The sequence below is a fragment of the Necator americanus genome, chromosome X, assembly GCF_031761385.1.
Source record: "Necator americanus strain Aroian chromosome X, whole genome shotgun sequence".
Lineage (NCBI taxonomy): Eukaryota > Metazoa > Nematoda > Chromadorea > Rhabditida > Ancylostomatidae > Necator > Necator americanus.
The window spans coordinates 12,479,437-12,507,387 of record NC_087376.1 but is presented as its reverse complement, the minus strand read 5'-3'; the positions used below and the strand labels follow the sequence as shown (position 1 = coordinate 12,507,387).

General features: G+C 43.3%; 9 protein-coding genes across 12 annotated transcripts; 6 read left to right on the top strand and 3 right to left on the bottom strand.

Annotated features, from left to right (window-relative positions):
* Nucleotides 1-111: 111 nt before the first annotated feature.
* Nucleotides 112-9,539, bottom strand: RB195_022674 (uncharacterized protein; the record flags this gene model as incomplete). 2 transcript variants are annotated; one of them, XM_064209861.1, is made up of 6 exons in its annotated part: nt 112-210; nt 5,255-5,443; nt 6,926-7,017; nt 7,433-7,576; nt 7,699-7,768; nt 9,438-9,539. In XM_064209861.1, 6 exons carry the CDS (start codon nt 9,537-9,539, stop codon nt 112-114), a joined length of 696 nt encoding a protein of 231 aa, XP_064065742.1. The 2 variants fall into 2 exon arrangements, with proteins under 2 accessions (XP_064065742.1, XP_064065743.1); XM_064209862.1 differs by lacking the exon at nt 9,438-9,539 and adding an exon at nt 7,804-7,884.
* Nucleotides 2,885-3,238, top strand: RB195_022675 (uncharacterized protein; the record flags this gene model as incomplete). Its single annotated transcript, XM_064209863.1, has 1 exon — nt 2,885-3,238. One exon carries the CDS (start codon nt 2,885-2,887, stop codon nt 3,236-3,238), a length of 354 nt encoding a protein of 117 aa, XP_064065744.1.
* A 321-nt stretch (nt 9,540-9,860) lies between the features above and the next one.
* RB195_022673 (uncharacterized protein) lies at nt 9,861-10,253 on the bottom strand (the record flags this gene model as incomplete). The annotated part of the gene is made up of 1 exon (XM_064209860.1): nt 9,861-10,253. One exon carries the CDS (start codon nt 10,251-10,253, stop codon nt 9,861-9,863), a length of 393 nt encoding a protein of 130 aa, XP_064065741.1.
* Nucleotides 10,254-11,389: 1,136 nt separating this feature from the next.
* On the top strand, nt 11,390-12,526 carry RB195_022672 (uncharacterized protein; the record flags this gene model as incomplete). Its single annotated transcript, XM_064209859.1, has 1 exon — nt 11,390-12,526. The coding sequence occupies one exon, from the start codon at nt 11,390-11,392 to the stop codon at nt 12,524-12,526; it is 1,137 nt and encodes a 378-aa protein (XP_064065740.1).
* Nucleotides 12,527-12,600: 74 nt separating this feature from the next.
* RB195_022671 (uncharacterized protein) lies at nt 12,601-13,299 on the top strand (the record flags this gene model as incomplete). 2 transcript variants are annotated; one of them, XM_064209857.1, is made up of 1 exon in its annotated part: nt 12,601-13,299. In XM_064209857.1, one exon carries the CDS (start codon nt 12,601-12,603, stop codon nt 13,297-13,299), a length of 699 nt encoding a protein of 232 aa, XP_064065738.1. The 2 variants fall into 2 exon arrangements, with proteins under 2 accessions (XP_064065738.1, XP_064065739.1); XM_064209858.1 differs by having other exon boundaries at nt 12,982-13,299.
* A 112-nt stretch (nt 13,300-13,411) lies between these two features.
* RB195_022670 (uncharacterized protein) lies at nt 13,412-13,807 on the top strand (the record flags this gene model as incomplete). The annotated part of the gene is made up of 1 exon (XM_064209856.1): nt 13,412-13,807. One exon carries the CDS (start codon nt 13,412-13,414, stop codon nt 13,805-13,807), a length of 396 nt encoding a protein of 131 aa, XP_064065737.1.
* Nucleotides 13,808-13,819: 12 nt separating this feature from the next.
* On the top strand, nt 13,820-14,197 carry RB195_022669 (uncharacterized protein; the record flags this gene model as incomplete). Its single annotated transcript, XM_064209855.1, has 1 exon — nt 13,820-14,197. The coding sequence occupies one exon, from the start codon at nt 13,820-13,822 to the stop codon at nt 14,195-14,197; it is 378 nt and encodes a 125-aa protein (XP_064065736.1).
* A 126-nt stretch (nt 14,198-14,323) lies between these two features.
* Nucleotides 14,324-24,529, bottom strand: RB195_022667 (uncharacterized protein; the record flags this gene model as incomplete). Of its 2 annotated transcripts, XM_064209852.1 has the most annotated exons (3): nt 14,324-14,416; nt 14,485-14,601; nt 24,422-24,529. In XM_064209852.1, 3 exons carry the CDS (start codon nt 24,527-24,529, stop codon nt 14,324-14,326), a joined length of 318 nt encoding a protein of 105 aa, XP_064065733.1. The 2 variants fall into 2 exon arrangements, with proteins under 2 accessions (XP_064065733.1, XP_064065734.1); XM_064209853.1 differs by lacking the exon at nt 14,324-14,416 and having other exon boundaries at nt 14,479-14,601.
* RB195_022668 (uncharacterized protein) lies at nt 18,561-18,860 on the top strand (the record flags this gene model as incomplete). Its single annotated transcript, XM_064209854.1, has 1 exon — nt 18,561-18,860. One exon carries the CDS (start codon nt 18,561-18,563, stop codon nt 18,858-18,860), a length of 300 nt encoding a protein of 99 aa, XP_064065735.1.
* Nucleotides 24,530-27,951: the final 3,422 nt, after the last annotated feature.

Genomic DNA, 27,951 nt, shown 5'->3' with positions numbered 1-27,951 from the left:
TAAATATACTGCGATATTCAAGGAAGTAGGAGTTACAAAAGCAGCAGACTTCTCCAATTCATAAAGAATCAGGAAATAACATACAGACACACACATACATCCAAAACAAACTCAGTAACTGTAAAAATGTCTTGTTGTTTGCTGAAATTGACCACTAGAAGATCGATGAGATGTAATGTAGTCTCCGTGTTGCACACTCACTGTTCTAAACTGGAACAAAAACCATTTGACACTTTTTAGGGACATTGTATCACGAAACTGGCGATGTTGGGATCTCACCAAGAATAGGAAAGGGTAAGGGTGTGCTCATGAATAGTGGCACGATCATGACCAATTCTGCCTAGTAATCGACAACAAATGCATGTTAAACTGTCTTGTGTGGTCGTATCTACCCTACAGTTCAAGTTATTAAGCGGCTAGAGCTGACAGTTCGTCCAAGGTTCGCGATCCAAGTAGTTTAACTCAAAAAGAAGAGGCAGAGGCTGCCTTACTTTGACTGAGCGTGATGACGATCATGCTCTTGAATTACAAGCTCATCGCTATCTATTCGTGGAGAATGTCGTCAATTTTGTCATGCGATGTCCTAAAGTTTGTGAAACATACTAACCAAAAATGTGTTCTGTTAGATTAGTAGTTACTACATTTTAGTAGCCATAGATAGATAAATTTCCTATTGTACTATTATATTAGACTGTTAGTTGTTCGTTTGTCAATCGGACGTGAATATCTCAAACAGTGTAAATTGACCAGTATACTCTCTGGCTAAAGACCATGCTCTTTATAATGAAGCACCAGAATTGAGATAGCGAGGCGTTAAAGTACCGATGAGCTATACGAAACATGTTAACATCGAGATTGTTCCAAACATGAATAATAAACCTAAAAGTATTACGAAAAAAAGGTTTTCAGTGCTAGTTCCTCTGACTAGAATCTGCATGTGCAGCACATGTACATGTGGAACTACAAATTTGGGGGGAGAAAACAAGTGCTGATCTCTCTGATCGATTTGTAGAGTTTGCTCTTCCAGTTCCTCCCCAAGTGAATGTATAGAGATAAATACGTGATCATAGGAGATTTTGTCATATTGAATACTGTTGTCACCACGCCCTGCAGATACCTTGGAACTAGAGTCGACTTTGTGGATCTTCTTTAATTTAGCTCTTGATTTTGCTTGATCGACCTAGCCCTGAACATTTCGGAATTTTACCTTAAGCAGATTCACGTTGCTTTGCTTCGTGCATGGATTCGTAAAAGGATTTGGGTGTTTCTTCGCATTAGTATTTGAGTTCAGCAAACTCATTCCATGCGCGAAAGAGCCGTGAAGCCACCCGTTCGCGCTGCTACAAGTCCGGTATTAAGGAAAAATTATTCTGATGAACATGCAACTGCAGAGGAGTTGATAGAGTTGCTTCTGTATTTTACATGTTTGAATATTGTGATAAGAAACATAAGCATCAATTCTTTTCATTGACCTCTACTTCCTTGAATCGAACGTTTTCGCACCAGGAGACGCCTTCTTTATTAACTACGCTACAACATTGAGCTACAACGAAGAGGAACACGAAGCGTCTTGCATGATGTAGGAGTTTTAAAGAGAGCAGACTGTACTAAAGAAAAGCAAACTTTTTCGAGGACACAGTTTATTGACGAATTCTTAAGACAAATTGAATCGTATCCGTTAATAAACACGGTAACGAAATAGACTATATCACTGTAATAAAAGTTCTGCCTATGCATGGGCTATCTGTTTTTTTTTTCATAACTTCTAACTACTATCTAACCATCCCCATCTTTTCAGAAAACTTTCTTCTGCGAAGAAAGATGAGATACGGCAAAATCGTAAGCAGAAACTCCCATGCTACCATCATTTTGATTTCAACGCCGAAGAAGGTCTAGGAGAACGAATGGCGAACTTCATATCGGGATCCATAGGCTGTGAAGAAATAAACAGGGAGAGAAGTTTTACGAGTTTATTATGGCATTTAAGACCATCCGTGGGAAGCTTCAGTTCCAAAAGTACTCCTCTCAACTCTAGTCGTCCATTGGAGGGTACCATAGCACATGAGACCACATCATTCAAAATTTTTGGCCCGACAGATATCGTTGATGTGCCAAGGTTCCACGATGGATCGGAGCATCCTCTCCGAATAAGATTTCGCTTCTCACGGAAAGCAGAGAAGACCGCAAAGTCCAGAAAACAAGGTCAAAGAACCAGTACAAACTGAGACCTTTCACCTCACTCCAAGATCCCGAGAGTCGTAACGGCGCCTATCTACGGAAACTCTTCAGCCGATACATGCAGGCAATGAAGTTGAAGGTAGCGAGAAACTCATGTCCGGCTTCACAAACTGTCGCAGAAGTAAGTCCTCAGCAAGGAAAGGCAGTAGTAATAGCTGAAGATACATTAATGGTCAGATGGAACACATGCCAGGCAGTCCCTATCAAGTGCGTAAAAGAATGTCGACTAACAATATCCCAGAAAACGTCCGTTTCCTTGTGCTAACCATTTCCGTCTGCAGAAATTTTATTTCTTGGTGAATCTCACTCAAGTCTTAAAACACTTGATGATTTGAACTTAAACCAACCTGTCTTATCATCTTCTGCACTACAAAGTGCTGACTTCAAATGTTTGTACAAGGAGCATACAAAAACCACTCTGTCTCGCTATCACGACGGTGCGCATTTAGAAAGATGTCCTCTCATCCTTTTCGGTGGTTTTTTCAAAGTCTGCAGAGCGAAACATCCAAGAACAAAAGAATACTAAGTATTAGGTTGATGCATAATTATTGAACGTTTTTATTAACGCGTTTTTCTTTAGTAAAAATTGGCGTTTTTTTTAATTTTATTTTCATAAAAATAATCCTCAATATTTAGTTGTAAAAAAATGCGTCTCGAAAATCACACTCATATTCGCCAAATTATGCTCTACCACTACGAGAAAGGATGGACCTCAGCCCAGACATTTCGCGATCTCAACGAACTTTTTGGCAAAGGAACAATTACTGATAGTGCAGTACGGATGTGGTTTATTCGCTTTAAATCAGGTGACACTAGTTTGGAGGGTAAAGAAGGAAGAGGTCGGCCATCGGATTTTGATGGTCAAGCACTTCTGAAAGCCGTGGAAGAGGACGAAAGCCTGACAACGCGAATGCTGGCTGAAGACTTTAACGTCAATCAATCAACGATCGTTCGACGCCTGAAGAAGCTTGGAAAGGTATGGAAATTGGCCTCGCCTTAACGCTGCAATCGAGGCGAAAAGACCGTGCAAAAAAAACTACATCGTGTTCCATCACGATAACGCCCGTCCACATGTTGAGCGCCGTGTAATCGAATCCATCGCCAATAAGGGATGGGATCTCCCACATCCGCCGTACTCACCGACAGAAGCACCAACGGACTATCATGTCAATCGCTCTTTGAAAATCTGGCAAACAAACAAAGTCTACGACGACTTGGATGACTTGGTGGCTGATGTCAAAGCGTAGATTGCCTCCAAGAATCGTGACTTCTTCGCACGTGGAATCGATCGACTGCCAAGCAAATGGGAAGCAGTTCTTGAAGTGGATGGTGACTATGTTCTCGAATGATCATTTAAACATGTTTTGATTAAATATTGTTACTGTTTTTCTTTTGTTGAATAAAAATATTTTTAAAAAACGTTCCATAATTATGCATCAACCTAATATTTCTTCTACATCTTTCGTCTACGCAGTGCATCACATGCGTGGGCTCCTGGCAGACGAGCGGACGGTCTTTCGTGTGATACATTGCTCATTTGTTGTATAATTGTTGGGTTGAAGACTAAGTCTTACGCGTTTTCTCAAAAACTTTTCAAATGTTTCATTCTCGTCCACTTGACGCTCCACTCCAATGATCTGAGAAAAGGAAAATTAATAAAACATGAAAATTGTAATAACACAGTCTTGCAGAATGCGAAGTTCTCTTTCGATGCATGTAGGGTTTTGGGAAATCTTTTTATGTCTATGTGCATTTCTCACTTTGAAAACACGCTCACTACCAAAAAACACCTCAACCTAATATTAGGGCGTTCGTAAAGTATCTGCCAAAAATTTCGCAGTAGCGCAGATTTTTTGAGATGTTCTGGAAGTTCCCGTTTTAAATATATTATATAAGGACACTATCGCTTGTATACAAATAACATATCTGGCTCCCTCTTCTTTCTATTTCATCCTATAATGGCCGAACATCCCACCCATATTCGACACGTACTCCTTTGCGAGTTCGAATCTGGCCACCCCGCTGCTGAAGCCCATCGAAACTTAAGTCGAGTATTCGGCACTGAAGCCCATTCTAAGCTGTCTGTGCGCACCTGGTTCCAGCGCTTCAAAGCCGGAAACAAGAAACTCGAAGATGAGCCTCGCTCTGGTCGACCAATTGCAATATCGTTCGACGAACTGAAGAATCTGGCAGAGCAGCATCTATGTGTATGTATGTGTGAGTGTGTGTGTGTGTGTGTGGATCGCTTCAGCATCACCTGAAAGAGAAGCGCTGCGATGATTGTGACCACCTCGAAAATGATTTTCAGGCTTTCTTCGCCTCCAAGTCTACGGAGTTCTACGCCAAAGGAAACGGTGATTTTGTGAGACGTTGGCAGAAAGTTGTCGATGCTGATGGATATTATTTCGTCAATTAATAAAATGTTGTTAGAAAGTTGTGTTGTTTTGAAATTTTGCTGTATTCCGGCAGATACTTTCCGAACACCCTAATAGTTAAAGGCATCATCCCACGATTCTGGGGTGGTACGGGTTTCAAGCAGGAAATGATTACATTGGGTCATAGATTGTGGGAAAGAGGGTGATTCCATCTACCTCCACCTGTATCACTGTAAACGGACTACCCGGAACTGTTTCTTACGACGGCTTCAATCGAACTCCCTTTAGAAAATAGCGCGCCGAAACGCCCGAAGCCGTATCTTCAGGGCCGTTTTTTGCGGCAATCAGGAGGAAATGGACGGTATCATCCTTCTCTTCATAATCTACGATATCGTATACAAATACTCCACCTAAAGTCCGTACCACCTAAGATTCGTGGGTGATGCCTTCAAGGAGAGATTGTAGCAGAAAAAAGTGTTCTGCTGTTTTTTTAGATCTTCCTATGCAGAAATAATGTTGATGTATTTAGCCCCTCAATCGTAGGCAATGTGTCATTCGTGGAATAGAAATAGTAGTAATAATAATGAAAATAACTTCCTTCTTCTCGTTACATCATTTTTCTTTGGAAAAATTTTGCTTACCTCTTGGGAGTTCTTAATGACGTCGTTTTTATGATCCTGAATGGTTCGAGAGGATACATTGCAGTATACATCATTAAATGTATTTGTTCCGAAGAAGGCAAATGTAGTCATCACGGTGGCTCCAAATGCTGCACATACAAGCAGGAGAAGAGCAGCACAAGCGAGGTAGAAAGAATATCCATAGTATTTCTGTTAAAAAAGTTGTAACACGTACAAGGAGAAGAAGAGCAGTACGGATGGAGGGGAAAGAATAACCATAGTATTTCTATTCAAAAAACAAACTACATATTCCCCTGGTATGATCTGACATTACCTTGAGAACGTCAAAACAAGATACTCGTTGTATTCAATGTTTTTACGGCGGTTTTTGCATTCTGCTTAGTTAAGTCGCATCAAAACGACTTTAAGTCTAGTGTCGTTGCATAGGCGGCTGCGGTGGAGCTAACGGTAGTGATCAAGACGGGATCCTCGCTTGCTCCAGTCAGGTAATAAAGATAAGAAACGTCATCTCGATGGCAACCGCATACGCAAGCGCATCACGCTTAACGTCCTTTTGACCGACTATACTATTGTTGGGCTTATCCTCCAAGTTGAGGAATTCGTCCAGTACTCGGAAAAGCTAAGTGAAAATGTGGTCCTCCGGAAGATGCATTAAAAACTTCTCTCACGATAGCAAAGGGCTTTTTTGCACGCTCGACGCATAGGACAGATATCTGACAGATGTAGTTCAACGAAATACGGACTATTTTAAAGGCATCACCCCACGATTCTGAGGTGATACGGATTTCAGGTGGGGTATTCATATACGGGGTAGTAAATTATGGAGAAGAGTGTGATTCCGTCCATTTCTTCCTAAATGCCGTAAAAAACGGCCCGGAAGATGCGGTGCGTGCACAAGGCTGGCGCGCCCCAATCGAACTCGTTGCAGAAAATAGCGCGCCGGAAAGCCGTGTCTTCCGGGCCGTTTTCTACGGTAATTAGGAAGAAATGAACGGAATCACCTTCTCTCAATAATCTACGATCCCGTGTACGAATACTCAATAAATCCGTACCACCCCAGATTGTGGGGTGATGCCTTTAAAACGCTCATAGAATTTAGAAGATGAATCATCGCGTCTCTTCTAGAAAAATGCATATCTTCTACAAAATGAAATATACCAGTGTGAAAACATATTGACTGTTAAAACAAACAGTCTGCGATGAAAGATGTAAAGATGAAGGTAAAGGTGATACTCATGTCTTTCAAGGCTACTCTATACATTTCCGATCAAAGTAATGAAGAAAGCCTGCAGAGTACATACATGATAGATGTGAAAGTGTGCAAATTGCCGCAGTCATTAGGAAGTATTAATACTGCCATAATAAATACTGCCACAAGTATTGGAGGCTACGTCTTTGTAGATGTGCGTGCCAGTACGAAATAAATACGAAATAAATACGAAAAAAAAAGAAACCGTTTAGATTCCAAACCAAGATTTGGATCTTTGGCTATATATCAATTCTTTCTAAAATTCAAAAAAAATCAGTTGAATCCTCGACCGTTTTACTCTAACGCGTTTCTTTTTGCTTGTAAAGCGGTTCGATGTTCGAGAAGCTATCAACAGTGAGTACGCGACATGCATACTTCAATCCTACAAAGCCTCTTTTAGAAACATCGAAGAGAAATCTCACCTCAAACGTGTTCTTCACTCCAATTAGGTACCTAGACTCCAACATTTCACCGTTTATCACAAACACCATCAATGAAATGCAGAGAATAAACACTGAAAAGAAGCTGGAAATGCAAGATACTAGAGATAATAAACATTAAATACTTAATTTTATGGCAGTTTTCAGGGACGGCGTAGCGCAGTCGGTAAGAGGTTCTGCGATGGCTACAATGAATCGGAGGTTCAAATCCGCCCTAGTACAAACCAAGCCTTCCATCCCTCCAGAGTCGATGAATTAATACCATACTTGTCTGGGAGGATAAAAAGACTGACTTGACACAACGGCTAGTCACCGGAAGTAAAGCTGCACGCGTGTTCATAAAGCTCAAAACGAAGTCTGAGTTGAAGATTAACGCGTAGGTGTATCCCCATAGGGATTGATCAAGCAGTGCAATTAACGAGAATTTTAAAAATAAATGTATTTTTGTTAGATCTCGGAAACGGAAGGAAAAAAGAGTTGTAAGCATACCACTCATACAAACTAGTCCGGTGTAAAGGATTGCCGTTATTCGTCGTCTTTTGTTGTCTTTCTGTTGTAATATTGCTCCTGTGACAGCCAAAGATATGAGAAAAATTGACACAATGTTAAGGGTTAAAACCGCATAGTGCCATCCTGCAATGCAATGTATGCGTAATATCATTGATAGTTAATTTACGTCTAAATAACGTTATTCTGTTTTTTTTTGAAAGTTGCATGTTTCGAACATGGGCGCTGATGCCAATAACAAAAAGTACCGAAGAAGTATGGCGTGCGAAGAAGTTTCTTGCGACAGTCTCCAATCAGCAAAAATCGACAAACGTCAACCTAAAATGAGCAGTTATTGTCGACAGATTTCTCACATACTCGTTGCCGAATGCGTATAAGTGGGCAGAGGCAATTCGCCTTTGAACAGGGCAGAGGGAAGAGAGAGCCTCGGCCATACCCAGAAAGAGTGTGTTTTGTGGTACGCGTGTTGCGTTCAACGAATTCAATACGTTTGGTTGGTCAAACTATACTTAACCATACCGGGTGGTGAAAAGGTATAAATAGGCATAACAATCTCTTCTTTCAATTTATATCAATTTTTTGGAGAACGGTAAAGAAGGTCCCAGCGGATCCTTCGCGACTTCCCATTTCGTGTCTAGTGGGCACGCCGAAGGATACACGAACAAACCTCGACGAAGCCACGCTCCAATCCTCCACGAAGACACAGGCAAGCGTCTTAGATGTCCTTGCCATAAAGACACAAAGAACTACAAAGTTATCAGGAAGTATGCAAAGTAGAATGGTATGAGTTGTTGGAATTACCGAACAAGTTAGAAGTACATGTTATTTTGTGTGGTGTTCTAATAAGAGGACAAGTACGTGTTTTGTCTAGACATTATCTTCAGAGAGTCTTATCAAGTGTATTCTTTTTCTTCCAAGATGTGAGAGGTACAAAAGGTTCATTTGTCTAGAAACAAACAGATTCATTAGCCTAATGAATTAGGCTACAAAAAGGTTTTTGACTTACAGGATAACGATTATCCTTGTTTTTTTACTTTCGAAAGCTAGAACGTCCCTTTTTAACAAATATTTTCATATACGTAATTTGAAACTATTACAGAGTGCGTCATAAACATGGTCAATTTTTTTGGAGCTTCATTTTTTCTTCAAGCAAATCTTCCGATCCTTCGTTCATTTCACCATGTGGAGGAAGTTCAGTAGATACAATTGTCGTTGGACCTCCCAATTTCTTGTGCCAGTTTTCATGTTTATGGAAATAATTCTCAAGTAGAAGCTATTCTTTGAATTTTAGATCGTATATGTGCTAAAAAGTTTACAACAGAGGTCATATTGAACAAAAACCAACTTTTCTTATTAATAGATAATTAATAAATTATTATCAAAGTTTGCTATTTCCTCATCAATTTCGCGTAGATAATCCTCCTCTTATCGAGTGACCATATTTATGGCGCACTCTGTAAATGCATCTTTCTCTCATATTTCACGTGAGCATTTTTCTTGCTTCTGGTACGGTTACAGATCTGAGATAACCTTACATCACAAAACTCTAAAGGATATGTCTGATTCTCCAGCACAGTTTAGCAGCTTATGAATTATATCCTAGTCGATGATACCGCGTATGATCAGTGGATAGTGAGCAGAAACAGCTATTTAGGTAGCAGCGAAGGTGGATCTGTTTAGGATGCGCACCATCGCTGGTTGCTCTGCGGAGGCATGCATGACCGGAGCATGCCCAAAAATCCGCCGGGACCCTCTTTACACGCACCCAATTTTTTGGCGCGAGTGTGAACAACCAGTAAAAGGATCGGCTGTAGCGACCGATAGCTCGCCACCTCCCTAATCCCAACCAAGCCCTTTATCCTGTCGGGACCAAGAAGTTGGTAGGTCCTGTAAGGACGCTGACTTAATAAATCGATTCGTCCCCGCATATCGGGCGTGATGATAAAAATGTGGAGATGGTACACAACACTTTCCCTTACAACCTCACTCCCCTATTTTTGCTGCGACAGTTCGCTGTTACTCGCACAGAATCCATCTTTTCGTCTCTGTTCCGTGGCTCAGGAGAATTGACGTCTCGCGTGAACTCCATATCGACACCGAGTGACCTGAGTACTACAATATCCGGCAGTCCAGCGCAATGAAACGGAGTGTTGTTGCCGAAGCTCTAGCTACTTCATCTATTTGGGTTGGACTTTAGCGGCGTGCTGGACAGCAGCACCTTTTTCGTAGTATCTGGGAAGCTTTCCCAATGAAATTGTGCAAGTTACATAGCTCGTAAGTGAGCAGAGCATATACTCAAGTGTCTCCTAGCATTTGGTACAAGCAGGGCCAACAGAGTAACAAATTAGTAGACTCGTACGCTCGGCCCTCTTTGCCAACCGGGTGATCCAAATTGTTTTTTTTTTACTAGTCAGCTCTTCTTCTCACCTTGACTCCCGTTCATCTTCGAACTGGTCAAGCGGGCGCTAGTAATTCTTCCATATGTCCCGATTGCGTGCCAGAGTCGCCCAATGGTTCCTCCATTCGCGTGGGACCCGAAGAGCGTAATAATGCTCTTTGAAGGACTTCGTGAAGAAATTTGAGCATCGGGTCGGCGGCCTTCCTGTGGTGCGCTTAAAATTGAGAGGACCCAGTCGCTGACGGCTCTCGTCCAACGGTTCTCGTTAAAGTTCATCACATGTCCAATCCACACTATTTTACTTCCTTTGGCAAACGCGGTGGCATCTCTGATCTTCGATCGTTGACGTAGAAGGGAACTTCGAATCTCGTCTCTAGCTTGTGTGAGGCAGGATACTCCTAGCATCACTCTCTCAATCGCGCGTTCATTGACGCTCACCGCGTTTTCTTCCTGCTTGCGAAATGCCCAGGTTTCCGAAGCACAGGTCAAAGCAGGAAGTACGGTGGTGTTGAAGAGGTGAGCGCGGAGCCAGGTGTTCCTGGTCTTCTTCACTACAGAGCACGCGACCCCACTCCTCGTTGTTCTAGTCTCTAACTCTTAGCACTATCACAAACAATCTCTGTGTGTGTGGTGTATGTGTCAACGAAACACAACGTACAGGTCGTCAGGCAAAGAGCACTACACAGTCGCCGTGTGGCGGTGTAGCGTAAGCCGTGCAGACTTGTCAAATGCGTTTCCAATTGCTTCAGCTGGTCGACGTGGGTCCTTTCTTGCCTGTTGTGCAGTGTAACGGTCATCTGCTGCCGTAGTTGTCCACGGTCAACATCATACTCTCTTTAGAGCACCAGTGTGTGTGGCTCGTAACGCTTCTCAAAGAAGTGAAACAATGCTGAGCATGCCAAACTCTTGGGCTACACTCGTCACACTTCAAATTTCTTCCAGTTTCCGAGTGATTCAAAGTTATCTAAAGGTTGCTTACGGGCCATTTCGTAATAAATAACATCATAACACAGTGCATGGTAAATGCCAACTGATTGGCACACACTCTTTTCCTTCAACAATTTCGTGTTGTGAAACTAACCCCTTTTTGGCGCTAAAGTCACTCTCATCTCACGAGATACAAAGTCGAGGTTTCTGTGCACGACTTGGAGACTTCTGGTAACACTTTCATTGATTTCTACTGAGCTGTTATTATGTTATCTTACCTTACCTATCTCGCCCTTAACTTTTGCACACCAGTATATATATACATACATATATATACATATATATGTATATATATGTACACATATATATGTACATATATATATATATATATATATATATATATACTGGCATATATCTGTCTGATTGCTACCTGCACGTGGCGGCCCTGCTTTAACTAAACACAGTCGGATGTTCGAGTGTACGTATTGGGAACGTACGAGCTATATAACCTGCACTGTTATTTGGCGAAAGATTCCCATACATTGCAAAAAGGTGCTGTCGTCCAGCACATCGCCAAAGCCCATAACCTGAAAGGACAACTGCCTGAAAGGAGTATGGAATCTTTGGCAACAACCATTCGTTTCGTCACGCTGAACTGCCGAACACTATCGAGTGAACTCCAACAAGCCGCTCCATCCAAACTTCTGCGATATCTCTGTGTGCCTTTTGCTGCACTGCAGGAAACACGCATGAGAGATCAGTCCGTCATCAGTATCGAAAATTACACCATATACTGCAGCGATGTTGATGAGAACAAAATAGGTGGCTGCGCGATAGCTGTGAGGAACGATTACAAGAACTTGGTGGAGGAATTTGGCTCAACGTCGTCTAGATGCGCCTTTCTACGACTGCCGGATCGCAGTGCACGTAAACCCTGGATCGTAAGTGCTCACGCACCTACGGAAACCGCTGAGGACAACAGTAAGGACGCCTTCTATGATGAACTCAATGCGTTGATGTCTAAAATACCAAGCCAGCAGGTGGTCATTGTCAGAATCGACGCAAATGCGAAGATGGGACTCGAACAGCAATCCAATGTGCTAGGAAAATGGTATTATCCAGTAGAACGCACATCAGACAACGGTGACCGTCTGGTCCACTTGTGCGAACAGACGGGCCTCATCATCGCTTCCACGTTTAAGAGGAATCATCGACGCCATCAGCTCACGTGGCAGGGGTTAACCCTTTTAACGCCTGAAGAGCAGCGCAAGCGGAAGAGGATTCTTGAGCTTCAGCTCGACTACGTCCTGGCGAGGAACATTCCTCAGTCAGATATTCGAAAATCTAGAGCTGTTTGGGACGTCGCGTTCGATTCTGACCACCGTCCAGTTCTCTTCAGCTTCAAGATACAGTTCCACAAGGAAAACCGAGGAGTTCCTCTTCAACTGAAGATCGGCTTGGCAGGTCTGAAAGACGATGAATGCAGAACAAAATTCCGCCAACGTGTGTATATTCATGTTGGATACGGACCTGAAAGAAGCTTAGCCATGCAGATTCCTTCACAAAGTGCATCCAGGACGCTGCAAGGGAAACGCTCCCGGGTTCTATTGTTGCGAAAGTTTGCCTTTGTATCTGCGGAAACAAAATCCACGTACAATTCTATATGTGTCGCAAGCAGCGCTGGTGACTTCAACAAGGAAACGCGTCTTAGAAGGAAGCTGCGGCTACCGGTCAGCACCGTCAGCTCCTGAACTTGAACACGTTCATAGACCAACATATGCGGTTAACGAGGAGCCACCGACAGAGTCCTGGTCTGTATTCAAGAATGAAGAATGGAAAACCTGGTGGAGACGACGGGATTAGCGCAGAAACGCTCAGATATCTTTCTCCGTCTGGGATTCGTGGGATAACAAAGATCATCCGTTCAATATGGATAGACGAAAGGATACCTGATTCGTGGAGAAACGCTATCAGAATTCCCCTCCACAAGAAGTTATCCGTCACGGACCCTAGGAATAATCGAGGAATCTCTTTGCTGCGTGTTATGTACAAGGTATTGGAGCGCATTATCCTGGACCGACTCATTAAACATCGCGAAGAAACAACGCGCGACAAACAAGCTGGCTTTCGTCCTGGCCGATCTACGACTGGCCAGGTGTTCGTCGTCAGGAGTGTGATCGAAATCTGGCAGCGGCATTCGAAGCCAATGCAACTGGCGTTTCTAGACTTTGAAGCCGCGTTCGACTCTTTTCACCGAGGCCGTCTTCCCAACGCGCTTCGCGCTGATGGAGTACCAGGAAAGTTCGTTCGCTTGCTTGATGACATGAATCAACGAACAACTGCTGCAGTTCGAACACCAGCCGGATGTACAACACCGTTTGAAATGGTAACTGGAGTAGGACAAGGGGCAGTGGTAGGACCCTTCCTGTTCAATTTCGCCATCGACGGCATTATGCGAAGAACAGCAGATCAGCGTTCTGCCGATATCATCAGAACATCCTTTAACCGATCTCGAGTACGCTGACGATGTTTTTATATTCGCGGAAAGCAGTACGATACTTCAACATGTTGTCAATCTTGTATCGAAACTGGCTGCAGCCTATGGACTACGTCTACGCCCTGATAAATACAAGCAGATGTGGGTCTCCTCGAGACCTCGGACGGGAATCAGGGTGGACGGACAACCAACTGAACTCGTCGATGAGTTCTGTTACCCGGGCTTGAAGAACAACAGCAGCTACGAGAGAGATGTTCAGCAAACATGCGCTAAGGTCACTTCTGCATTTAATTCCTTAACGAAATGCCTGTGGTCGACCCCCATCACCAACGAAGTCAAGCTGCGGGTCTACCTATCCGCAATTCGCCCCATCGTGATGTACGGATCGGAGACTTGGGCAGCATCGCAACGGTTATGGAGAGGATTGACTGCATGGAACGAAAGCTGGTTAGGCGGCTGCTTGGCTACTTTTGGCCTAGGGTATGCCACAATGAAGATCTCTACGCAGAAATTGATGTGGTATACCGGCGAATGACACGTGCAAGACATGCACCGTGCACCTTGCACCGTTGCTCACAAAGTGGCTAAAGTAAATCGTCTTCGTTTCTTTGGTCATATGTTAAGCAGACCGGCAGAAGTTCAACGAGTTCTGAAGAGTTTGATGGGTTCAAGCTGGAAGAAGCCACCTGGCCGAAAACGGAAGTTCTGGACTGACGTGGTGAAAGAGGACCTGAGGACACTCGGCGTGGATAGACAGTTCAGGCGAGACGTAAGGTTTCGCAGAATATGGAATAGCGACGAATGGATTGATTTTATGCAAGCTCTCACAGAAGATCGAGAAGGTTGGGCAGAGCTGTGTTCGAGGACGGCACACCTCGGCGAAGTAATCGCGTCAGACGATGACATCAGCCCGCCGATTAAGTAAGTAATTACTGGTTGTGGTATTACTTCACGCATAAATATTTGATCCTGTAAAGAAATTTCTAGGAATAAATGGCACCGGCTCACGCTGGATTGCAAAACGTTGAAGCGTTGCTTAGTTCAGAACGACTCATGCCTCGAACGTGCCACTTGACGGAAAGGAACGAAAAAGTAGTTTCAATTTCAAAGGTGAGGGAGGAGGTGGATTTGGAACACCATCGACCTTTTCGAAAAAAAAAACTGCCAACTACTACAAATAGCTAGTAGAGATAGATAAAACAGGAATCATACCCTTTCGTAGTAGTTTATGAGGTTGTCACTGAATATGTACCAACATTGAGCAGCTCCAGGACAATATAACCATAAACCTGATTGAACGTAGCGGCCGACATCAGTGTCTTCGGCTACCTGCAAATTTATTTAATTAATTAATTAATTAAATTTGCAATGTATGAATGTATGAATGTATGAATGTATGAATGTATGAATGTATGTATGTATGTATGTATGTATGTATGTATGTATGTATGTATGTATGTATGGACATACGCACATACATACGTGTATACATACGTAATTACATACATACATATGCATTCAATTATTTTATTTGAAAACACCTACAGGTGTCTCATTAAATAAAAACAAGACGGAACAGAAGTCATTAGAAAAGTTTAACAAACCAAGGCTGGCCCTTTACGGCATAATGTGCGGTGGGTTGGCAGGTCATTCTCCTGCTACAGAAAGTAAGAAGTCCTCGCGCGAGACCTTTTTCCCAAACCAGGAACGCTACAGCAGATAAACGGTTACCAGAGTTTGGGTGACCAACTTAACCTTAAGGGCTCAAAAACTTTGCTGCCCTTGAACGGCTGACAACCACTAGGAGGGAATAAGGACCAATTGGGACGAATTTAAAAAAGACTCTATCAAAGCAGAAATCCAGCGAAGTAGTGTCGAAATCCAGCGAAGTAGTAAAATAACAACAGAACAGAAAGGAAAGCAAAACTTTGAGCTAAAAACATGTATCAACCCAATGCTTATTAATGTCATTCTAAGAGAAGAAACTTGCTCCACGTCTCTGAAACAATGGAATTTTAGGCCTACCTAGAATTGGTAGGATATTTGATTTGGATAGCCTGCTTTTGAATTTCTTCGAGTTTGAACTTGACATAACTTCAGCTAGAAGTAAATTAACCCAATGCGCAACTCTGCAGAAAAAGGAGTTGAACATAGTTGAGAAGAGTTTTCGCCTGACTTTAGAGTAGTGCAAATTGAAGCTACCTGTTCTCCCGCGTGTTGGTCGGAAAATCCAACACTTGCTTTCCTTTAGCTAAGCCCCTTATCGTAAAATACAATAATCCAAAACTAAATCGTTTACTACTGCTATGTACTTCAAACTCTTTAAATTCAGAGCGTTAAGTCAATGGAAGACAGAGTTTCAGGATAACCTGGATCGGAAAAGCATCTATTATAAATCAGCCCAGTAAAAATGTATTGCACCTTTTTCAATTTTTTGATGTCCTTCTTGAAGAATGGAATTTAGACTGGCGTGGCATATTCTAGGTGAGTTCTGTAAAGAGGTATTAGTAGATCAGAGTCTTTACCGTGCACGTTCCTCAATATTATAGAAAGAGTCGACAGCGCTTTTTTTGGTGATCAAGTCGAAATGAGTGGAGAAGTCAAACTTACTTATCAGAGTTATCAGTCAGACTTATAAACTAGTACCCCAAGAACTCGACCGTGCTCCTGGTATTGAACAGTTGTTGATCTTCATAAGTAGGGGATGTTAGGAACCTTTACAGTCATGTGTCGTTTATGGAGATACGATTTCAACCAGATGAGCAACTGTCCTAGAACTCCATGGTCTTCGAGTTTGAAGATCAGTTTTCTGTAGTTTATCATATCAAACCCACGGCTCTCCCTCAGTAGAGGGATGTGGGTTTGATATGATAAACTACATCATATCAAACCCACGGCTCTCCCTCAGTAGAGGGATCACATCCGGTTAGTCGTGAGGCTACGTCGTGCGTTCCCAGGTCTTGGAAGGGGCTAATCGCGGACAAAAAGCGACTCTGTGCCTGGTCAGGGACGCGGGTGGATTCAGGGATGGACTCCCTGTTTTTGCAGAGCCAGGACTGACTCATGACATTCTTGTATCATGCATGTCGTTTCGGCCAAAAGCCTGCAATCAAGTGACTGGGAGGTGCAAGGGAGGCGGTTTGGAGTCGCTTCCAGCAAATAAGCTTCATTTGTCCACTCTGAAATGGCAAACGTTCTCCCCGAACCCGTGGGACTAGAGGCTTCCAACCTACTATGGGTTTTAAAATTTACGCATTTCACAGTAATAGAAAGAGTCTCCTGATCCCGAAAAAAAGAATGGTACGGTAGCGCCAGGAAGGACAAGGTTGCAGGAGCCATCAATGCTATCAAAATGGAAGAAGACTGCGATAGCAATCTGTACTTATAACACACGTACCATTGTATCGGAAGCGGTCATCCAAGGTCTGATGATGGAATTCAGGAAGTTTAAGTGCGATGTCATCGGGCCGATCGAGAGAAGGCGACTCCACCCACTGAACGCCGTTATGACACTGGAGAGAAACTGTTGTTATGAACATGAGACAGTAGAGGAGTTTGTGGAGTTAGCGTCCTCGTCAACGCGAGTATGGCCAGGAACATGGACGATTAACTTACGACCCGAATCGGACGTCTGCGGATGAGAAGATGTGGTCCAACACCAGCTTTGACTATCTTCGTCGCTTACGCACCAACATCAAGCTACGAAGAAGAAGAAGTCGAAGCTTTCTATATGGACCTGGAGAAGTTCTACAGAGAAGATCATGCCTTCTACAAAGTCATATGTGGGATTTCAACGCCAAATTTCGCCCAAGAAGAACCCTGAGGAACTTCACATCGGGACTCACGGCCTACAATGGAGTGAACAGCAAGAAGGCTCTCGAGTTCATTATGACGACTAAGACCATCCAGGAGAACTCGCAATTCCAGAAGCCCTCCCAGTAAGAGGTTTTGCCTGACGGATACCGCTGTTACGCCAAAGTTCTATAAGGGATCGGACTATCGCCTCCTCCAAGGAAGATTTTCGTTAACCAAGAAAGGAGAAAAAGCCTCTCTGTGGGATCAGAGAGCGGAGTCTCAGTACTCTCATTAACTGGGATCTCTTCGCTACGCTCGCCGGCTTTTGTGAAGACTCCGAAATGGAAAACATCGACGAGGAATACGACCAGCTCGTTGAACAAGGAACTACACGACAAAGGCTGAAAGTTTTAACACCACCAAGAGACGCCTGTCTCTCGAAACTCTTGAGCTGATACGTTAGCGTGGAGCAGCACAAGCAGCAGGCAACCAAGAACTCACGCCCGAGGTCGAAAATCTTTGCAGAGATGCGATAAAGGAAAACCTTAAAGAGAGAAGAGCAGAAGTGCTAGCTGAAGTTGCAGAGGCGGGGAAAAGCATCCGCTATGCCCGTCGAAGCTCCGCCAGTCGCAAGACAAGGATGACTGCTCTCCGGAACCCGAAGGGAACAACCATTGCATCGAGAAGGAGGATGGAGAAAATCACCTACGATTTCTACTCTGATCTCTTCGAAAGCCATGCCCATCTGCCTCCTCACCATCTGATGGAAGACGGACATGTCATTCCAGAGGCTCTCCCGTCCGAAGCACAACATGCTATCATGTTAGTATCAAGTCGTACGGACCCTGGTCCCGACAGAATAAGAACAGAACACCCGAAGAACCTTCCACCAGTACTCATCAACACCCTGGCGAGGTTCACTACACGTTACCTGTCGGAATGCAAGGACCAATCTAAACAGTGGAGGACCAATCTCACTTGTATGAAGTGAGATTCACATGACATCGGCAACTATCGCCCAATCTGCTTACCGTCTGTCATCTACAAGCTCTTTGTAAGAGTGATCCTTAATAGGATTGAAAAAGTCTTAGTTGAAGGACAGCCATGCGAGCAAGCAGGGTTTCGAAAAGAATTCAGCACGACTGACCACATTCACACTGTTTCGAAACTCATCGAGGTATCGCGAGAGTACAATGTCGCTCTGTCTCACTTTCACCGACTTAAAGAAGGCCTTCGACTCAGTTGAAACGGAAGCGGTCGTGGAAGCCTTGGACAACCAAGGCGATTATATTATGCTCAGCATGTAAAGGTACTTCGAGAGTTGTACAGTAACTTCACGACCAGATCGCCATTCTACAAGAGTATCATCATTGACGTGAAGAAGGGGAAGAGGGGGGGGGGGGCGGGAGAGGATCCGACAGGGTGATACAATCTCACCCAAAATATTCACAGCCACCCTCAAGAACGCAGTGCGAAAGTTGGAATGAGACGACATGGGAGTGAAGGTTAATAGTCGGCAGCTACACCATTTGCGCCTTGCTGATGACACCGTGCTGATAACACCTAGCCTCAGCCAAGCGGAACGAATGCTGACCGAATTCGAAGAAACATGTACATGCTTCGATCTTCAACTAAATCTGCAGAAGACGATGTCAGTGCGTAACGGATTGGTCTCGGATCCCTCATTCACGCTCGAAGGAACGAACATATCCAAATGCACCAGCTACGTTTATCTTGGTCGTGAAATGAACATGATGAACGACCTGACCCCCGAGCTGGGCAGGAGAAGATGAGCGGCTTGGGGAGCGTATAAGAGCATTGAGGAAGTAAAATAAGGTGGGCCGGACACGTGATGCGCTTTAACGAGAACCGTTGGACGAGAGCCGTCAGCGACTGGGTCCTCGCGATATTAAGCGCACTACAGGAAGACCGCCGACCCGATGATCAAATTTCTTCACGAAGTCCTTTGAAGAACATTATGATGCTCTTCGTGTCCCACGCGAATGGAGGAACCATTGGGCGACTCTGGCACGCGATCGGGACATATGGAGGAATTACTGGTGCCCGCTCGACCAGTTCGAATATCAACGGGAGTCAAGGTGAGCAAGGTGATCAAGACCATATCAAACGCTTTAGACAGGTCGAATAATATTACATCAACCTACCTTCTTTTGTTTACTTCGGTCAACCAACCATCGACCGAATTAGACAATAGCAAAGTAATGAAGGATCCGGATTTGAAGTCGTGCTGTTCGAAGGGAACGACATCTCTTGTTGATAGTCACTCAATTAGTCTTTCGTTGGCTATCTTTTCCAATACTTTGCATACGGAGGATACAGTACTGATGAGAAAAAAAGTTCGAGAGAGCATAGGAATTGCTTTTTTGGGTGTTGGGGTAGTAGGGGCCCCTGTCCAAATGTTTGTAACTTCACTGAAGATAAACGACGCATTAAAAATATGAGCAAGAGGAAGACACAATACATCTGCACATTTTTGGTAAACTATCTGGGTAATGCCATCGTATGGACACAAAAAGGATGGATTTAAACGCTTCAGAACGGCAAGAACTCCATTTGGATGAATGACAAAGTCGAAGGACTTTTGATCAACGTGAACGGCAGAGAAATCAGTAGTTGACAATGGAAGATTATCACAGCTTTCATTCAGTTTTAATGAGTAGTTAGGAGGCAAGAATTCAGCAAGTACATTAGCTTTTTCGAGATACGTTTTGATCAAATTCCCACTGTCAGTCCCCAACACAGACAGGTTTTGTGCTTGTCTAATTCTTTTAGCGAGAAAGTTATGAAACTTTTCCATACATGTTTTCGACAAACGCCGCTCACGATATGCAAGGTACTTTTTCATGTGATAATCAAGATCAGCACAAATCTCCCTATAAAGAACGTTGTTTAAAGGGTTATCAAGTTAGTAGAAGAGTCGATTCTTTGATCGACAAGATTTCCTAAATGCAAAGGATACGTTGGTACACAATTCTTGTCAAACTTCAGTGGGACAAATTTGGCTAAACTGTCGTACATCACAAGAAAAACGGCGATACATTTCTGTAACCGAAAAATAGTTGTCGAAAACTTAAAGCCAGTCTACACAAGCAAGGTATTTCCGTAACTCAGAATGGTTTACATGACTGAAATCTGGCAAGGGCAGGTAGAAAAATTCGACGGCGTTGAAGTCGAACTCCTCCAGAATGGTTTACTGCCTCCCAGTGGCGTGAAGATGACTCTGAGCGTCAAACTGCGACGCACAGCGAAGGTACGTCCTCCGAGAGGGTCTCCCAATCTGAGGAGTTCGACACCTCCGACATTCTAACTTCTCAAAATCGGGAGCCTAGTTATGAGTAAACCACTGCTTAGATTCACCACCGTCTTAGCAAAACGTCGCAAGGTGCTTCCCTGATCCATATAGGTTGAGCGACGACCTATGATAAAAGCTAAGCTCATCAAGGCAGCATTAGTTAGTTTGGGGAAAAATCCACTACTGCGCTACTCTAGCATACTCACTGCCTCAGTACCTCGCATACTGGGGTGCCGTGTTAGTCGTCAGACGGTGCGGCAATCGGCTAGAGACGATCAAATTTCAGGTTGCTCAGGACGTCATTAATTCTGGACCAAGGCGACACACGCACGACTCGCCATGGAGACTGTGTCAGACTGTGTACTTACAACGCGAGAACAGTTTCCACAGACGCTGACCTGCATGCCCTTCTCGGAGCTGCAGAGCGTATCAAATTTCACGTGATTGTTCTGCAGGAAACCAAGTGCAGAAGGGGTGACGTACGACAGATGAATGACGGTACACTCGTCATTCGTGGAGAGAAGGTTCCGTGAAATGTAGGCGGTGTTGGTTTTTTTTGTGCACCTATCTGTCGTCCGTCTTGTCGATTCTCACGAGATCCTGTCACCTCGTCTGGCCATTCTTCGCCTTCGCCCTCTGCGCCAAAAATTCACTAGCGTAATCAACTGCTACCCACTCTGTCCGACTCGGACGCGTTTTATGAGAAGCAGGAGGAAGTGATCCGCGACGAGAATTACTTTTACAAATTCGTTGTCGGAGACTTAAACGCAAAACTAGGAAAGACCACCGAAGAGAAATACAGGATCGGAAAATTTGGACTAGGAGACCGCATGAAAACGGCAATCGTCTCGCCGGGCTGTTGTCCACCGCTCGCCTCTTTCATGGGAATTCTCTTTTCATGAAGAACGATCATCCCTGGTGGACATCGCCCAATGGCACGGCTCACACGGAGATGGACCACATACTCTCCAAGCGAAAAAGGTATCTATTTGACGTTGCGGTCGTACCACTGATTGTAATAGTTCTGATCTCCGTCTCCTTCGCGCAAAAATACGACTTATCCACACGATGGAAAAGAACATCTGCTATCGGTAACGAAGAACAAAAGAACGCGTCTACGACGATAGCGTATTCGAGGACTCCTTGTTTCAAGATGACTGGCACATGGAAGAGGACCCAAACGTGGACTACGACCTGATCAGAGGGCTGGGAGTTTGTGCTGAACGTGTCTCAAAGTCATGCACGACAAACATGGATCGAATTTGAGGACACCAAGGAATTGCTGGAAAGAAGAAGGACTTTAAGACTTGATCCGAATGCATCATACATTGAGCGGTTAGTAGCAAACACTAGCTGTGGAAAGGCGTTTCAGTAGGATCTTCCGAAGTACAGGCATGAAAAAAATTCTGGATGCAGCACAAAGAACAAGTCTAGAAAAATGCCGCAGGAGTCTTCGTGAATACAATATTTCGCTAGTAACCTAGCTGATCAAAGACAAGACTCGCTCCTCTCCTCCTCCTCCGATGGAAATAATCACAGTGAGGTTCCACTCGAACCTTTTCCGTTCAACAACTTTTGTGTTAAGCCCGATAATCCCAACTTTTGAAGCTGCACCACGGACTCTCCTTTCCCCAGTATGAGTCGCTATCAAAAGCATGAAACCTGTCACAGCCTCCGTACCTGACTTTATATCAGCAGAAATTCTTCGGACTGATGGCCACTTCAAGTAATCATAGCGGCGCACATGACTTCTATTAGAAAGAGAACCCCAGACTAGTAGAGGCCCCGCGAACCTCCCTTAGTCATAAGAAAGGCGACTCAAGTGACCTTCAAAACTACCCCCCCCCCCCCCCCCCCGATATGCTTCTTGAGCGTTTTATGTAGAGTATTGAATACTCTACATATACCAAGATCATCCTCACGCGAATGTCTAGAATGCTAAGTGAAAGCCCAGCTTCAAGAACAAGCTGGATTCCGTCAGAAGTTCAGCTGCATGGACCACATCCAGACCGTGTTGAGGGTCATGGAGGTTTGCCGGGAATACCACTTGCCCCTTGTTCTAACCTTCATTGAATATGAGAAAGCCTTCGACAGCACAGAAACGAATGCAAAGCGCTCTGTTACGCAGCAGAGACGTGGGCAGATACCACTGCCAGGTCTAGAAGCTACTTACTACCCACAGAGCCTTTGAGAGATGTTTTCTGAAGTTCAACCGCCAACGAAGTGGGGAGGTGTGTTGACTGCTGCTGAGCAGCTAAGAGCTTGCTGAATAGGGCTCAAAGACCTCGTCAACGTCACTCAAAACTGTTAACGACTTAAAAACATCTTGGATGACAACGACGACGGCACGAAACGACTGGAAAAGATGTTGGGTCCCGCATGTTCAGCAAAGTCGAACCACCTATTTAAGTAAGCAAGCAATATGTTGATATCATATAGGTTATACATGTTGGTTTTTTTTTTGTATATAATATAGTCAGGTTATAGTTGATAGTGCGTTATTTTCTGCTCTCGCATTCTTTTTAGTAATTTAACTTCTCTTGGACCTCCATCTTAAAGAATTCTGTGTATCTTGTGGTTCTTCTCTTTAAATTATCACTCTTTCCTTAACATGGACGCTTTATCTGTCCTCACATAGTTGTCAGAGTAAAATTAGCTAACGCTTGTTTTTTTAAGGTTTTTATTTACATTCTCACCCATATTTCTAACTTTTGTTGACTCGAACCGATTTCATTTTGCCGTTGTAGTTTCTTTTGTGATCTTTTGATCCCCTAATCAATATTTTCTTAACTGCTTGTGTTGATATCGACTGGCGATATTGATATCAACCAAGTATCTTAAAAACGGATCCAAAAAACAAGCCGCAACAACAAGCAAAAGCTTTCGCCACGGGATAGCTCGGGTATTGATTCAAGAACAGAAAAATGTTCTCAAACGATAGAACTGCAATGTAATGTTAGCAACAGACATGATTAGCTGTATTGCTGAACTAAACAGAGAACTTGGTATAAGTAGTAGGCTAGTGATACTTTTTGGAAAGATTAAAACGGGCTTTGTAAAACAGTTCAAAGCACCCAATTGTTCGTAGAGCATAGTAGTCAGTGGCATCACTGAGTCAAGAAACTCTTCATCCGCTTCAGAGAGACTGGGCGACTATGGAACAAAGTGAATAACAAGTTGCTAGCTCTGAATGTGAGGTATTGTTTGGGTAATTGGGCTAATTAATTGAGATATGGGATAATTAACACAAAGAATTGAAGTAATATGACCATCAGAACAATACGGATGAAGATGAGGATGTTCACTACTTTGGAGGTGGTCCCTGTACGTTTAAGGTAGCGCATCTTTGCCCACACCTGATTGTGACTACCTATGGTAAAGAGCAGTAATCCTGATGTGGTATAAGGGCAGATGGGAAAAGTGTTATTTCCTTGCTCGGGTTGTGAAGATGGTTTACCGGACCGGGTACTCACCCAAGACTACACCAAAATCGGGCAACTGTACCAAACATTGCTACGTACATTGAACTAGTGAATAAGAACCTCTCAACACATGGAAATAACATACAATGGCAATAACACAAGATATACAACTACATGACTAACATAGTTAACATCTCTACGGTTCCAACAAAAAGAATAGAAAATACTGTTTTAAGAAGTTTTGCTCCCTCAAAAACAAAAAGATAAATTACGAACTATGTTCCTTTCATAATCTCTTGGGCTCGAGATGCAATTTTTCCAAATGTTTAGAAAGGTTATCTCTTTACCCGTGGTCTGATAACGTTTCTTTTTAACAGAACTTGCGGTGATTTTGCTGCTATCGTTACAATACGGACCACTTTCATTTTTTCTTCTGAATTGTCTACCTTGCACTGTATGAAACAAACAAATATTTGCTCTCGCATTATTTATATTTACTCGCACAAGTTACCACTGAGGAATTGGTAAGGACTGTTGATGAGCAGTTGTTTTCGCCGAATACTAACGTTTTATATGGACACTTTGAAGTTCATAGAGGAGCAAACTAGAACCCTCTTACCTGCCAAGCCGGTGTGACAGTTGCAATTATTAAGGCGATATCAGCAAATATGGAAAGAAGCCACACAGTCAACCGGTACTTTTCCAGTCCTGCATTAGACACCAACATTCACGTCTTCTCCTTAATGGTTTCAGTCTTTTTTTGGACTCTCAGAAGCGGTGTCTAAACAAAAAATAGGACGAATCTTGGGAAAATGTGAAATGTAAATCAATGTGAAACTAAAATTGATCCGATTCAAAAAGAAATATTCTATGTAGTCCGTTGCTCATGATATGTGATATAAGAGAGTAAATGACATTACCTATGTAGAGAAGTGGTGTAGCTTTCACGTATAGTCTACACTTAAACTGACTATCTCAAAAAAGACCTTCTTCTTTCTTTTTCCTTTCATTTTTATTCTTTGTATTTAATACTCTAATCGCTATTCACAAACAGCAATTACGAATACGAAACCACTCTCCACTAATACTCGCAATTAAAAATTATTGCTAAATAAGACTTACTTGACCTGAACAGTGGTCGTGTGCCACGACCTAACGCGGTTATCAGGGAGGTCAGTCGTACATATCTGTGCCCATCCTGTTCTATTATCAACTAGAGCTCGTCTAGAAACATCCTCAACAGAACGTGGACAAGGCGATCTGAGGAACTCCATATAATGTCATCAGAAAATGTGAAGAAGGTTTTCTGTCTGCTACTTTAGAGTGTGAGGCATGTTGATGTTTTCCACGTGTCCCTAATTCCACTTCTGCATCATGTTCTTCATTGTGGTATATTATTGATCAGAAATAATCAAACAGCCGTCTAAGAAGTCGCCCTTCCTCCCACGAAGTTCACAACCGTAGACGCTGCAGCCCTCGTATCTGATTCGTCATGATGGACGGAATAAACAAATAGACTAAAGACTAATAGGCTAATGATTAGGTTCTCAGTTTGACTTGGTTGGCGATGCGGATCGACTACTGGAGCTTTGTTGAACTGAATGCCAACATGACCTTAGCACATCTTCGCTGTATATATCTCTCTCGTAGTTGCCGTCATTTGTTAGCATACGGGCCGTATAACGGTCACAAGTTCAGTCGGTTGACCCTCCACCCTGAGATCTTGGGAGAAGTCACATATACTTGCATTTAACACAGTCACGTCGTGAACCGTGAGGCTGCAGCTAGTTTCGACGCAAGGTACATCTTGTAGCTTTGCGCTATCCCTCGTCGAGAGCCAAAACCATATAAACAGGACACTGTTCAACTGTTCCTGCTTGATAACTGCAACGGTAAAGTTACAGTCTCTTCCCTTACTCTAGTTTTAACATCAAGCTTCAAAGTACGCCTAGCTTTTGTTCGCATCGCATCAACTTCTCGTCGATTCACGTCCTCCACTAGATAAACGGCTATCCTGTAATTCCATCTGCGCAGAGCGTGTTGAGATGACTCTTGAAAAGTAGAGTCAAAACAGCTTCGAGATAAAAAAAGCTAACTGCATAGACTTGCTGGAGAACTGCTGTCACACTGCCCTTACTCTCCAGCTCTCAATCGACTAGGAGGAAAGCCAGCTTGTTAATCACGGATGGTTTCTTACAAGTTAATCGTAGATAGTTTCTTCGCAATGTTTATTGATGATAATCCACTCCAAAATTCTGTACGCTACAGTCAGCAGTGATAATTCTCAGTAGTTCTTGGGTTCCGCGATGGACAACTTCTTGTAGCGTAAAATCGTGATACCGTGTCTCCAGGAGTCAGGCAGTCCTTTCTGTTATCCACATTGAACGAATAATCTTCGTCATCTTACGAATCCGAAACGGCTGAAGAGATTTCAGCACTTTCATGCAAATTCAGGCGCTTCCGCTTATATTTCTCATACTCTCCGCTTTTCATTCTCCTGGACTGAAACCAGAAACTCCAACTCGGTTGGTGTTTCCTCAGTGAGCATGGTGTATGTCGGTCATTGGATATCGAATTCAGTGACTGGATGACCTTTGCCGGTTCAGTAAAGTGTTGAAATGTTCCCTCCAGATAGGTAGTATTGCCTCACCAACAGCGACTACGTTTGCAGTGTTCAGGTCAGGTGAAAACCTCTTCAGCTTGCCGATATATCCTATTGGTAAAGAATTATGCTTTTCTCAAGTTCTTGTCTTCCCACGCCCCTTTCAATCCGCCTCGCTCTTGATGTCAGATTTCTGTGCAGCATCCTGGATTCAATTAATGTGGGTATCGGCATAATCAATTCTCTTCCTGATCCGTACTTCAATCTTATTCAACGGCCGTTGGCGAGCCGCACTGTCCATCTTTCAGACCTGCTGAATCGAGCTTCGGTTGATGTAGAACGTCACGAACTCCTTTTCTAGAAGAGCACCGCTAAGCTAAAAAGAAATGGGCGATGGTCCGGTTCCAATGGGACGTTCTAGATTTTCAGATTTCGAGAAAAGAATGTTTCTTGTCAGAAAGTAATCGAGCTGAAGCATAGAAGTTGGCATCTTCCGCTTGCTCTGATCCTCTGACTTTTAGAGGTGACCCTTACTAGCCAAGCTTATGGCTTCGGTGATTCTTCTCAAACGCAGAAGCAATGTCGCATCAGGCGCTGCATGCAGATATTGCAAGAGTCTGAAGGTTACAGCTTTTTGAAGTATATTGCGACTGCAGTTCAATGCTACGAAAAGTACGAATTACGAACATGATTAAGAGTGTAATTTGATAAAAAAAAAGCCCTTCTGGAAATAACACTCTCATAAAATACCCTCTTCAAAATTAATATAGACGCAACAGATAGCTCACTGCAAGAATTAGGACTGTGTATTGTGATGGTTAAACATGTGCGCATATTAGTTGAAAACAAAACAAACAGCATTATTTGCAGCGTTTAGGTGCGATTTGGAGGTGATTTTAATTATTAACACTGACTCTTATTGGGAACTATTGCTGAACTGCTGAAAAGATTTTTTTTTAGGATGAAACAAGCATTTATAACGTGGTAAAAGAAGAACTAAAAAGACGACCCTGCTTACGACCTCCCCTGCTTCCACTCTCCTCTTATAATATCCTTCTGAGAAAATCCCAACGTTCCCAAAAATCCCAATCCCAAAAAACACGTCTAACCCTGTTGAGACAGGTCACACGGCGTATACACGGAGGCCTGATTGCGTTTAATGATAGCAGAGACACCATGTGCCGGGTACAAACAGACTTGTATACGCGGTTATGTGAGAATGTGATTTAAACAAAGCTCCTTTAAAACAAATCAGGGCTAAAGTCCACTGAAACAAAAACAATGACTACATAGTGGGAAATGAACGTTCTGAAAAATCATAGCTAAGGAAAAGCAAAAAAAAAAGAACAGACATTTAAGCGATTAACGCTCGGACAAAAATGGCTGTAGAAATTATGAAAACGTTTATTTTTGCGACCAACAAGAAATATCATCATAAAACGTGCCATGAAAACTAAGGGACAATTGTATCCGACTCAATAAAAGTAGAATGGAAAATCAATCACCGGTCACAGATCCGAATTTGAAAGGTAGTAGTGTAGCAAAAG